Source organism: Meriones unguiculatus, chromosome 8 (genome assembly GCF_030254825.1).
Source record: "Meriones unguiculatus strain TT.TT164.6M chromosome 8, Bangor_MerUng_6.1, whole genome shotgun sequence".
NCBI lineage: Eukaryota > Metazoa > Chordata > Mammalia > Rodentia > Muridae > Meriones > Meriones unguiculatus.
The window spans coordinates 105,874,454-105,887,049 of NC_083356.1; the positions used below are offsets into that span (position 1 = coordinate 105,874,454).

At 36.9% G+C, this 12,596-nt stretch overlaps 1 protein-coding gene and 1 long non-coding RNA gene across 7 annotated transcripts in view; one reads left to right on the forward strand and one right to left on the reverse strand.

Moving 5' to 3' along the window:
• Positions 1–12,596, forward strand: part of LOC132655915 (uncharacterized) — a 69,558-nt gene that overhangs the window by 51,731 nt on the left and 5,231 nt on the right. For 2 of the 6 annotated variants that reach the window (XR_009593872.1, XR_009593870.1), the window contains 2 exons: positions 3,992–4,245; positions 5,876–6,069. This is a non-coding gene — a long non-coding RNA (uncharacterized LOC132655915). Of the gene's footprint in view, positions 1–3,991; positions 4,246–5,875; positions 6,070–6,356; positions 6,534–12,596 lie in introns of all 6 variants that reach the window. The other 4 variants (XR_009593873.1, XR_009593868.1, XR_009593871.1 and 1 more) reach the window with 3 other exon arrangements.
• The window catches only part of Scn9a (sodium voltage-gated channel alpha subunit 9), a 152,039-nt gene that overhangs the window by 19,434 nt on the left and 120,009 nt on the right, over positions 1–12,596 (reverse strand). The window contains exons 19-20 of the mRNA XM_060390322.1: positions 5,912–6,066; positions 2,896–3,069 (exon numbers count right to left, since the gene is read on the reverse strand). Of these exons, the coding sequence (XP_060246305.1) occupies positions 2,896–3,069; positions 5,912–6,066 (329 nt within the window). The remainder of the gene's footprint in view (positions 1–2,895; positions 3,070–5,911; positions 6,067–12,596) is intronic.

Consider the following 12,596-nt stretch of genomic DNA (forward strand, 5'->3'; position numbering starts at 1 on the left):
TAAACGTGAGTATAACCTGTATTTGGAAGCCATCTGAAGATTCACGACTGAGAAGGGAACAATTTTAAAGCAAGACTGCTTATAAAAACCTTGTCAACCTTGTCATCAAAGATCTGTCTATAATAATTTATGAAAAGACTTTTGAATAATATTGAAGATAAAGTGAAGCTAGATGACTCATTTCTTAACAGACAACCAAAATATATATTAATTTCATCACTTTCGGCCTAACAACCATGATGACGCTTCAGCAGTATGTGCCTTTTCATGAATTATCTCAAAAGAAAGAACACTTGCAGAAAGGAAATCAACATCCATCTTGGGATAGAACAGTGAGTTCCTCAGTGAAGCAAAATCTGTATCTCTAAGTGTGTTCAGTTTCTGAGCAATTTCTGTTGATCATTTACGACAGCAGGCACTATCTCTGAGAACGCTGTGTCCAACACAAGACAATTCAATGTTAAGTAAACTCTGTATTTCTAGAGAGGAGTGAATTTGGGCCAATGTCTACGTAATGGTTTAGAGAATAGAAACTTCCTTTCTTAGAAGTCCAGTGCTGCTGCTTGAGACAGGTGAACTCTACGGAACAGACATCCTTGTTTAGTCACTTCAGAATACCTCACTAGATGGAACATGCATTTTTAATAACCTGTACGGACTAGGACTCGCTCCTCTTCTCATTTCAGAACTGATTCAGTCTTGCATGCCCGTATTTCCCACTTAAGAAAATAAGGTATGCTCTCTTTTTCATAAGAACGATTCTAAAAACACTACTTAAAATTTAATGAACTAGTAGAACGGTCCTTCAAACTGGCACTGACTGTTCTGATGGTGAGTATGGGATGATTCTGAGAAGGGCTGCGCCCTACTGTTAAACTGGGAACATCTGTGCACGTTCTCACACATACCTTGTTGGTTTTTAAATTTTAAAAGTATTTTTTTATTTTTTTGAGATTATACTAATTAAATCATTTTTCCTTCCAGTTCCTCCCTCTAAGCTGTCTCATATTAATAAACCAGCCTGCCTGCGTCTTAGACTTGCAGGTCATCTTACAGTAAAGACACTATATTCATATCTATTTATGGTTAAAAATATTTCTCAAGTGTTGGGCTACACCCCCACCCTGTATCCTTAATCTCAAATGGTTCTGTACTGTGCATTCCAGGATACAGCAAACATGCCTTTGTTTCAAAAGCTTATTATGACCATTTGTTGTTATAAATACCTTGTTATAATCACCTTGCAATCAAGTCTTTGTTTCAGGAGGTTGTTAGGTTCTGTTTCTGCAACCTATTTGCCTGCCAAATCCCTCGTTTGGAAACCCCTTACTCCTGAACTGTAAAAACCCTTATCTTACCCATGTCCAATGATGAGCTCTTGATCCTCATTTTTAGGGAGAGACAATCCATATACATGAATTTTTTTTTAAAAAGCTTGTTTTGATTAATTGATTGCTATAATTAATTTGGCCATGATAATTTGTGTTGGTGGTCTTTTCTGTGGGATTAAGAATATAACCCTTCTCTTCATGGCTTTTTTTTCATTAATTATTGTCATGTGTATTCCTAAATACATATATTTTCTTGGAATATAAAAAACTACACCAGAAAGTTTTACTAACAGGGCTGCCTAATGAACTGAACAAAGACAACAATAATGGATATAGTAAAATGGACTGTGTTGGAGCTAAGCTAGAAGCTCATTAGCCCTCAATCCTACATAAAGAGCTGTAGGTAACTAAGGAAGTAAGAAAGAGTGGGGGAGTAGTTAGTATATATGTACATGAAATTGTCAACAACTTAAAATAATAAGGAAACAAAGGCAAAAGTTTACCATTTCCTTCTCTTTTATTTTTCTGTGCTGAAAATGTTGAACTTAGGGCCTCACATACGGTAGGTAGACACCCTATAATCAAGTTCTGTCCTCAGCCCCCGAATTATTTTTCCTTTGTTGAAAATAAAACGTTAAACAAAGTATTCTTACGCATTTTCCATCATCCAAGTCTTAAAATATTCTCTGAATTCACTGAAGTAACTAATGATGGTATCTATGCTTTGTTGCCCTTCTGTAGGGGGTGGTAGTTGATAGTTTGAAAAAAACGATAAAAGTGATTCATTTTTGTTTTCTCCGCTGTGATGATTAAGAACGAGATGACCTAGCCTTTCCCCCTCTCTAGCACAGAATTAGACTTCATCCAGAAGTTCTACCTGGTTTCAGCTCCTTGAACATCTCCCCTTCATCTCTGAAATTAATGGAAAAGTTAGCAACCTCTCTCATAGAAACATTTATCTGCCCTTTTCTATTTCTATCTCTCAAGGATCCTCTGGTCTTTATTTTTTTTTTGTTAATGTGAACCAGAATGATATTCAAATCATGTGCATTTTTAAGAAAATTACTTTTTGAACTATATTGTAGGTATTTTACCAACATGTATGTCTGTTCACTGTGCATGGGTAGTGTCCATACAGGGCTAAAAGATATCACCAGATTGCCTGAGATGGGAGTCAGAGAGTGTTTTGAGTCACCACATGTGTGCTGGGAATTAAAACTGGGTCATCTGAAAGAGAAGCCAGTGCTCTCAACCATTGAGCCATCTCTCCAGTCTCAAATCATGTATATTTTAAAAATCACTTTTCTTTTGATTTTTAGGGACATAGGCAAGAACAGGTTACAAGTATTTGATAGATTAGTATGGAGGAGAATTTACAATGGTTGAAAGATTACTGCTCTATTAATCACAGACATATTTCCATGAGCTACATCAATATTCTTAAAAACATAAACTTCTGGCCTTAAAGTAAAATAAGATGAGAAAATGATGATGTAGGAAAACATTGGTGAAAACAGAACTCTTAGAACAAATCATCCTTTAAACTTTATTCTAAAATACTTACATCAACAATTAGAAAGTCTAGCCAGCACCAGGCATTGGTGAAGTATGTTTTATACCCATAAGCCACCCATTTCAGAAGCATCTCCAGAATGAAGATGTAGGTGAAGATCTTGTCAGCGTACTCCAAAATAACCTTAATGGTCTTTTTCTTTTCAATATATATATCTTCAAAAGCCTGTGGAAACATCGTTTAAATTTCAATTCATGTACAGTCTAAAATTTCTATTTCACCAGACAAGCAGAAAATACAGTTGTGGTGAGGAATCACAGAAAACACTGGTGTAAAAATAATTTGGCTGGCTTTCCTCTGGTTTACAGCTCCTGCATAAAATTTAGTTTTAGCAATCTTTTCATTGTTACCAGAGGCAGAGAGACTGCAAAAGAATGGAATTACACACAATCCTCTGAAAGAATGTGGTCTCTAAAACTAAAAGGATATTTCTTTTCTCTCAATTCAAATGGAAAGAGTCCTGATCCTTTTCATACCTCATTCCAAGGTCAGCCCTTCTGGTAAACTGTTGTAATCACTCTTTACTTCATACCCACCCGTAAGGTTAGGGACTTTTTGGGCTCTTACTCCATGCAAGTAGTGCTTACACTCTTCAGAAACTTTTAAGAAAATGAGAACCATAAGGTAGTCATAGCCATAAGTTCTTTGAGAAATAATTTAAATAGAGTTGAACTAATGGAGGCATTTAAAATGGCTGCTGCTCAAAACAGATCTGAATTGCTAGAGTTTTCTTCTTCATATTGGAAGCACCACTCACCTTATTGGAAGAAATGAGAGCAAAGTAACACAGCTTTGGTGATTAACATCATATCACATGGTCATGGGCTTGATTCATTCTTACCCCCCCCACACACACAAAATCTGTGTCAATATCCTAAAACCCATCTTTAGCACATTTTCACAACCATTGACAGCAATACTGAGGCAATCCAAGAATCTAGGTCAGAAAGAGTGGGCAGATCTGCTAAGATGCACAACACTGGCTGACGTTCTTAAAGTAAGCAGGCTTTGAGGTGGAGGTAGGTGGGAGAGGATGAGGGTGAGGAAGCAGTCAAGTTCTCACTATTTTTCAATGCCTATTTTCAAGTCCTAGAGGACTCATGCAAACTGTCTAAGCAAAAACCACGACTCCAAAACATGGGACGGAAGGAGTTCCGTGTCAAAAAAGAAGCCTACTCTTAGAATTGGGGTACAGGCTCAAGGAGAGGAACACAGAGTCTCTGCAATAAGATAAGGTGCTCCGATGGGGTGGCCTCATTGTGACTGGCCCCGGAACCAGCCACCGGGACTCAGCTGCAGGGTCTCAGTTTCCAGGGCCAAGAAGCACAAAGTCAATGAAAGGTTTGCAATTCAGGCTTTATTACTCCTCATTTCAGTTACCACTTGCTTATCGCTTTTGCTTTTTGGTGTGTTCTCCTCTGTCTCTGTTAAAGAAGTGGTTTTAAAGTTATGACTTTGACATTTAAAGAAACATTTTAAACTCTGTTTTTAGTGTCCCTATTTGTTATGTGACAAAATTTTATACTTTTTCAGAAATGTTTGAGAATTTAATAAGAGAAATGTATATTAAAATTATAAGTATGGTATCTATTTGCTATATTATAGCTATTATTTGCATTTATTTTACAGGCAGGAATTTTGAAATACTATTCTAGAAAACTACTTGAGCAAAAACACCAACTGAGAGCTTGTTTCCTTTCTTCACATGGTTCATTTAATTATTTTGAAATGCCTTCTTCCAAAATGTCATTTTCCTTTTTAAACATTTTGAGCAAAAGTTTATTTAAAACTTTAAACTTAAAGTAATTGGTCACATATATGACTTAGAATAAGATAAAGGAGTGGACTTTGCTAGTTATTAAGGGTATGAGATATAATAGATAGGATTCCAATTTATATCCTGAACACACTCTATTTTGAATTTTTAAGAGACTAGACTTGTTAAGAAAGGCATTGCTCTGTATACCCTGGCTCTTCTCATATAGTATATGAAGAATACAGGGTTCACAAAAACATCAAAGAGAGATGAATTACAGGACTTTCCACCTGATAAATATAAATGCAACAATTATCTGTAAATTATTTTCAAATGCCATTCAAAAAGATCATTCATCATGCCAAGTTGGCTTTGTTTGTAATCATTCACAGATGATTCAACATATGTAAATAAATAAATAAAATTCATCATATAAATCAGATCAGATTTATCACATGCATACTTTGATAAATGAAGAAAAGATCTTTGACAAAACCCCATGGTAAAAGTCATGGAGACTAGAGATACAGGGAGCACTCCTCAAAATGATAAGTACAGTGAATTATAAACCTCTAGTCAGCATAAAACTAAATGTAGAAAAGCTCAAACTACTACTATAATCAGGAAGATCACAGTCCACTCTTTCCATTTCTCTACAATGCAGTGTTTGATAAATGACAAAAGAAGGAAATAAAAAGAGATACAAGTGCAAAAGGAAGAGGGCAAAGTATTCCTATTTGCAGATGATTTTGATTCTCTGTCTAGCCAACCTCACAGACTCTACTACAGAACTCTCAAAGCTGATAATCACTACAAACAACACGGCAGAACACAAATGTAAGGTAACACACAAAGATCAGTAACTTTATGGCTGGAGAGATGGCTCAGAGGTTAAGAACATCCTGTTCTTACAGAAGTTCTGAATTGGATTCACAGCACCCACAGTGTGTGACTCACAATCATCTGTAACTCCAGTTCTAATGAACCAGACGCCCCTTTCTGGTGTCTGTAGGCACTTTTTGCACTCTAACATGCATGCAACACACAATTAAAAAATAAATCTTAAACAAGCCAGTAGCTTTTTTTATATTCTAGTGACAAGAACACCACGAAAAAAATCAGACTGAACCATATTCACAATAGCCTAACGATTAACTCTTCAGCCAAGCCTGTGAGACTCACCTTTCTTTTTTTTTTGTGTGTGTGTTTGTAAAGATATTAATCTAAGAATCCAGTTCTTAGCTCACTTACCAGAGCTCCGCTGCTGAGCAAGATCATGAGAACAATGAAGCTTTCGAACCAGCTGTGTTCAACTATCCGGTAACATGTCTTCCTGATGGTCCACCAGACTTTCCCTCTCCCAGACTCTACATTAACTTGGCAGCACGGAAATCTCCTCACACAACCTGGTAAGAACAACATGCGTACAATACCGTGACAATCAGAGTAATGGCTTAAAATATATTAATAAGGGACAATGGTCTCCTGCACCTGCATCTATCCTGTGATACTGCAAAGCACTGTTTTCTATCACGTTCTCATTTTGGTGGCATTGATTAGTACCTGTGATTTTCTGATTTCTTGATTTCTTCCATGCCATTTAAATTATTTAATGAGGAAAAGAATGAATGAATGGGGCAAATGTAACAGTGGAGGAGAATTAATTTCAAGGCTTTTTTTTTTTATTTTCTGACAGGTAATATAACACACTTCTATTCCCGAATTTAAAACTTTTTCAGGGACTGGAAGTGTGGTTCAGAAGGTAGGGTGTTGGCAGAGCAAGCCGTGTGTGGTCCCTGGAACTGCATACAATCAGGTGAACCTGCCCACTGGTAATCCAAGCAAGAGGATCAGAAGGTCAATAACATCCTTGGTAATATATGGAGTTTGATGGAGTAAACACAAACATAAGATAAAACATTTTGAGAAACAGTATTCAAAATGATATAGGGAAAAGTAATAAGAAATCTTGAAAGTAAGAGAAAAAGGCAAAGATTATTAGCAAATGCAAATAAATGTATTTTTATCTGCCCCGAGTTTAAAAGATCTGGATCGGGACACTTATATTTAAACTATCTTGCTATGAAAAGCTAAGGATATTTTTTTAAATGTTCATCTTATTAAATTCATTCACAGCAAATGTTTTGATGTATCTTCTCTGCAGGGAATTGGCTTTTGATTTTATTTAGGTTAAATAGGCACAAAAATTAATGTCATAAATGAATGGAGCAACTAAAATCACAGATACTTAGAGGTCATAAGGAAGAATGGAAGAAGTCCACATAACCTTGCATATTGAAAAGGAAGTGGTTACCTGGAAGAGGCAGAGCCTGAAATACATCAATATGTCAATAGGAGAAAGAGTTTGGTTTCAGTAAAAGCAAGAGTTTGGAAGGAGATCCATTAAAAAAAGTGCATTAGGCAAAGTCTTTTGTGAGAACGACAACAGCTCAGAATTATAAGAGTGCTGCACATGGTTAGAGTAGTTGGACAGATTATAATACAATTTTATTCTGCCTCAAGGAATTCTATCGTATAGATTGATGTTGAGGAGTAAGTGATGGTTTATAAGGAAGGAATGATATAGGCAATTTAGTTATCCTCCATAGTATATCGTGCTAATGATGGAAGAGGAGCTCAAAACCATAGAGCTTACAAGTATCTAATGCAGTATCCTTGTCCAGGGGAAGAGTAATGAGAAACTAGGGCAATAGCAGATTCAAGACACTTGTCTCGTATCCTCAGCAGGATTTAGTGACTGAAGAAAACATGAGCTAGCTGCCTTGTGAGATGGTAAGCTAGAAACCACAGTAAAACTTCTAGCATATGGCGTATGGTAAATGTTTGAGATGTGAATCAGAAGGTATGAGGGAAAATGTGGGCCAGAAGTTATTAGGATAAGTATACCACAGGTCAGGACCATTTGATGAGGTCACACAAATTAAACACATAAGAATGGGATCACGTCTGGGATATCTTGTGACAATACCACTCGGGGACAGGAGTTAGTAGTATGCTGGAATCATACTAGTTTGTGATAACTTCCTAGGAAGCTATAAAGAACTTTTAAATTGTGATCGTCCTGAGAGAGGTATCCCAGAAGAAGAAAGACACACATGATATATACTCACTTGTAAGTGGATATTAGACATATAATACAGGATAATCATAATAAAATCTGTATACCTAAGGAAGCTAATCAAGAAGGAGGACCCATGGTAAGACGCTCAATCTTCATTCAGAAAGGCTAATGGGACAGACATTGGAAGAGGGAGAAAACAGGAAACAGAACAGGAGCCTATCACAGAGGGCCTCTGAAAGACTCTACCCAGTAGGGTATCAAAACATATGTTGAGACTAAAAGCCAAACTCTGAGCAGAGTGCAGGGAATCTTATGAAAGAAAGGGGAGATAGAAAGACCTGGAGGGAATAGGAGCTCCACAAGGAGAACAACAGAACCAAAAAATCTGGGCACAGGAATCTTTTGTGAGACTGATACTCCAAACAAGGACCATTCATGGAGATAACCTGAAACTCCTGCACAGATGTAGTCCATGGCAGCTCAGTGTCCAAGAGAGTTCTCCAATTAAAGGAACAGGGACTGTCTCTGACATGAACTCATGGGTTGGCTCTTTGTTCATCTCCCCCTGAGGAGGGAGCAGCCTTACCAGTCCACAGAGGAAGACAATGCAGCCAGTCCTGATGAGACCTGATAGACTAGGGTCAGATGGAAGGGGAGGAGGACCTCTCCTATAATTGGACTGGAAGTGGGGCATAGGAGTAGAGGGAGGAAGGGGGAGATTGGGAGAGGATAGGGAAGGGGGCTATAGCTGGAATACAAAATGAATAAATTGTAATTAATAAAAAATAAATAAAAATTAAAAAATAAACTCACCATTATTAGAGATTAAGTTAAATAAACTTAGAATTTAATACGTTCTTTCTAAGTAGTAAGTTTTAAGAATCTTCCCCCAATCAGTAGACTTGGAAAGGGTCAGGGAGGAGATGAGGGAGGGAGGGTGGGATTGGGAGGGAATAAGGGAGCGGGATACAGCTGGGATGCAGAGTTAATAAAATATAACTAATAATAAAAAAATAAAATTAGACTAAAAAAAAGTAGAAAAAAAAGAATCCTCCCCTTTCTAATTATTGTTCCCTATCTCTTACTTTTGAGGCTTTACGTGGCTTTCCCTTTTGAAATGTGGAATGTATCATGCTATTTGGATTCTGTGTGCCATACATTGAGCAAGGTCATAGCCATGGTATGAAATCAGCCTGGCGAAACTTTTAAACAATGAACATTGTCATAAATCATTGGTAGGGACTTGGTGTGTGTGTGTGTGTGTGTGTGTGTGTGTGTCTGTGTGTGTGTACATATAACAAAATGATGGAGGAAAGTCACTGAACCTCTAAAAAGTAGGGTAAGCCTGGTCCCTGGGAGAAAGTTGCGTTATTTGTGTCAATGAAGTAGATAAACAGTAAGTACATGTTGTGTACATGGACAGCAGAAATCATTGAGATATCATTAATTTAGGCGTGAAATTATGTTTGTTTCAGTAACTAACATAAATGAAGATGCTGACTTGTTCTCATGAATTATACTTACTCATTAACCGCAAGTACAGAGAGTTGGCAGAATTCAACAATATCACTCTATAAGACACAGTTAGACTTGTAAATTTGTTAATTTTGTACACATTAATATCAGAAATTCTTATTCTAAAATGCTGTGTGCGAACATTTTTTTTTCTTGGATAACCAGTTGCTAAGCATTGACCTCAGTATCATTGGGACCAGTGGAAGGAGGAGACAGAGAAAAAGTGGCAAGTATAGATCATGGAAAGCCAGGAGGCTGCAGTGATGGAGCAGCGATGAACGAAGGGCCAGAGGATCATCACTGCAAATTTTAAAAATTTATTAAAACATTCAACTTCATAAAAATAAAAAAAACAGAATTAATTTTAAAAAGAGAATTGCTAGAGGAAAAATTAACTTTAGTCAAGATTTTCTAACTTCAGAAATACTTTTGCTTGTCTTAAAATTAAAAGAAATACTGTTTGTTTGTTTTTTTTATAACTACGGAAAGGAAAACACAATGCATCATAATTAGAAACGTAAGGAAAATATTGTCTGAGGCAAAACCTCACAATTACTGCCTCTAGGGTTAATACACCATGGAGAATTTCTGTCTTATTTAAGGCAGGAGTGCTCAGTCGCCTGCCTGACTTTCATGCAAAGGCAAATCCCCAGGGATTTCCAACCTAGCTGGTTAGCAAGGTTATCATACCTTCTCTTTACAATGACTATTAATTAAACGTAAACACGGTGGCATCTCTAAACAGTCTAATGAGTCCCTGTGGGTCGGGTCTTTGTGTTTTGGGTGGGTTCATTAGTTTGCTTCTATGATGCATTTCATAAAGTGTAGTTTGGGTTTCATCATGTTAGAGCAATGATCCTCGGTAGCAAAGAATCTATCTAAAGACAGATTGCAGTAGGATATCACAGCATAATCAATGTAATCAATGTAAAACTGATTAGGAAAACAAGCTTTTTAATACTCTCATTAAAAGTGTCTACAAGTTCTAAAACAAATGTTTTGTTCATAATTTCCTTTCAAAATAGAGAAGATAAAAGACCAAATGGAGTTGCTTATTCTATTAGTAAAGTAAGAATGGGTTATTCATTGTACAAAGACTTGATGAGCCCAGGATATTTTAAAGATAAACTGGCTCCAACTACAATAGTAACAGGAAACCCATGATTTTAAGAAAAAGAGGCTATGCTTTAACTCAGGTTCTGATGATATAATTTACTAGTTGAAGAATTCCAAAAGAGTACAATAAAGAAAGAAGTAGACCCATAAATTATGTCATACCCACAATTAAATTTGTCATACTCATAATTCATTCATTTTTAAGACATAAGGATAGTGCACAGCATCATGACACCTACGGAAGAAAGGAGGCAGAAGTCTTGAATTACAAAACTACAACTGACTAGCACTAAAAAAAAGGCATAGCATAAGAGAGGAGAAAGGGAAATGAAAGGAAGACAGAAGCCAAGTGATAAAACCGCATCAGCAAGGTGACAGTAAGAAGTGGAGAAGAATCAATGGCTTTGAGGCAAACAACAGAAAAAAAAAATCACCCATCTTTGAAGCACCGCCCTAACCTAGCAGCTTTTGTGTTCCCTATGATTTCTGTTTATGTTCTCAGTAGAATATTCCCTGTGGGCCAAACACTATTCTGAACTGGCATTGGTTCTACCACAGCTCCTGCAGAACCATCATGAATTTGTAAAAGTCGTTTCCAGTGAAAGTTGGCATTTTCTCTATTTGCCTTTCTGGGAAGCATATTCTTCTCAAAGTTTCATGTGGAAATATCTGGTTTCTGAGTTCACATCTTTCACCCTTACCCCTTTTCTCATCTCATTCCCAGTCATCAACAAGACACCGGCTTACCATAAAAATAGTCAGAATCTAACAGTCCCACCATCTGAAACTCAACTATTTGAGGCTAAGACTCCATTACGTCTCTTATTTAGGTTTCTTCAGGAACCTCCAAGAAATTGCCAAGATTCTGCCATTGTCACCTATCTGTCCTCTCTTAAGACTGCATGCTGTGATACTTAATAAGCAGATCCTTGTTATCCTTCAATGCTCTTACAGTCACCTGGTGTGGCACTTAGTAGGTCTATCATCTCAATTTTTATCTCTTTCATTGTCAAACTTTTCAACACATACTGGTCCCTTGATTTACCTCAAATCTTAGATGCATTTCACCACAGCGAAGTGCCCCTGTTGACCCATCAAAAATACCATTTCTTCATTTATTTGCATAGGTTGCTTAATTTTCTTCCAGCACTGATCAAAAGTCACCTTCATAAAGAAGGTCTTCAGGAGCCATGTTGTTTACATGACAGTCCCTAGCCCTTTCTTAGTGGTCACTTTTCCCTATTGATTCATTTACCTGTAGATGCTTAGTTACGTAAGGGGCATATTGGTTTATTCGTCTCTGTCATATTCCAGCGCATGGAAGTGTCCATGAGGAACAGCAGGCATTTACTAATTCTTTATTGATTAAAGAAGTGACTTAATGGCTCAGAGGCGGAGCCAGGTAGCTTCCCTGTGCTTCATATGAAAATGGGTCCTGGAAGCAGGGGAGAGTCTCCAGCGGACACATTCCATGGCACGACTTAAGAGATACTGTTTCTCGGTCCACTTTTGTGTGTCCAGACCCAGTTGTTAGAAATATGCTTCCACAACATATTTTTTTCTACAACTGGTCTGTATTTAGAAATTTTTAACACCCTCAGAATAACCACAGAAGTATTCTCACTGGTGTTTTGTAGAATTGGAAACAACTTTTATAAAGTTCTGAATAAGATGACTATTGTAAATTGGAAACAGCATAACTAATCCATTACATTGAGCTTAAATGCATTTTCTAAAAATTTTCTCTGGTTTAAAGAGTTAAACTGCTTGAATAGCTCAATTTCATTCTAGTCGTACTCAGATTTTAAGTAAAGGTCAGTCCTAAACTGGATAGGGGAAATCTTGACAAAAGTTGTTCAGATTTAATTTCACATGGTTGTTAAACAACTTGCTGAGACAAAAGCCCAACATTCTGATTGAATTCCTTTAGTTTTGGTTTGTTCTAAGACAAGGTCTCCTATAGCTCAGGTTACTTGAAGCTAAGCCTTGAACTCCTGATCCTTCTGCCTCCACCTCCCAATGACTGGGACTGTAGGCACTTACCACCTGTCTGACAGAATGAGAAATTTCTCTCTCTCTATATATATTTGTACTTATATAAGCCCTCTTAAGAAAACTCCAAGGCTTTTTTTTTTTCACAGCACTAATTCCTGTAAACACAAAATACATATGTTTTAATGCTCCTTTGCTTCTCACATAAAATAAATCTAATGTATATTTAAA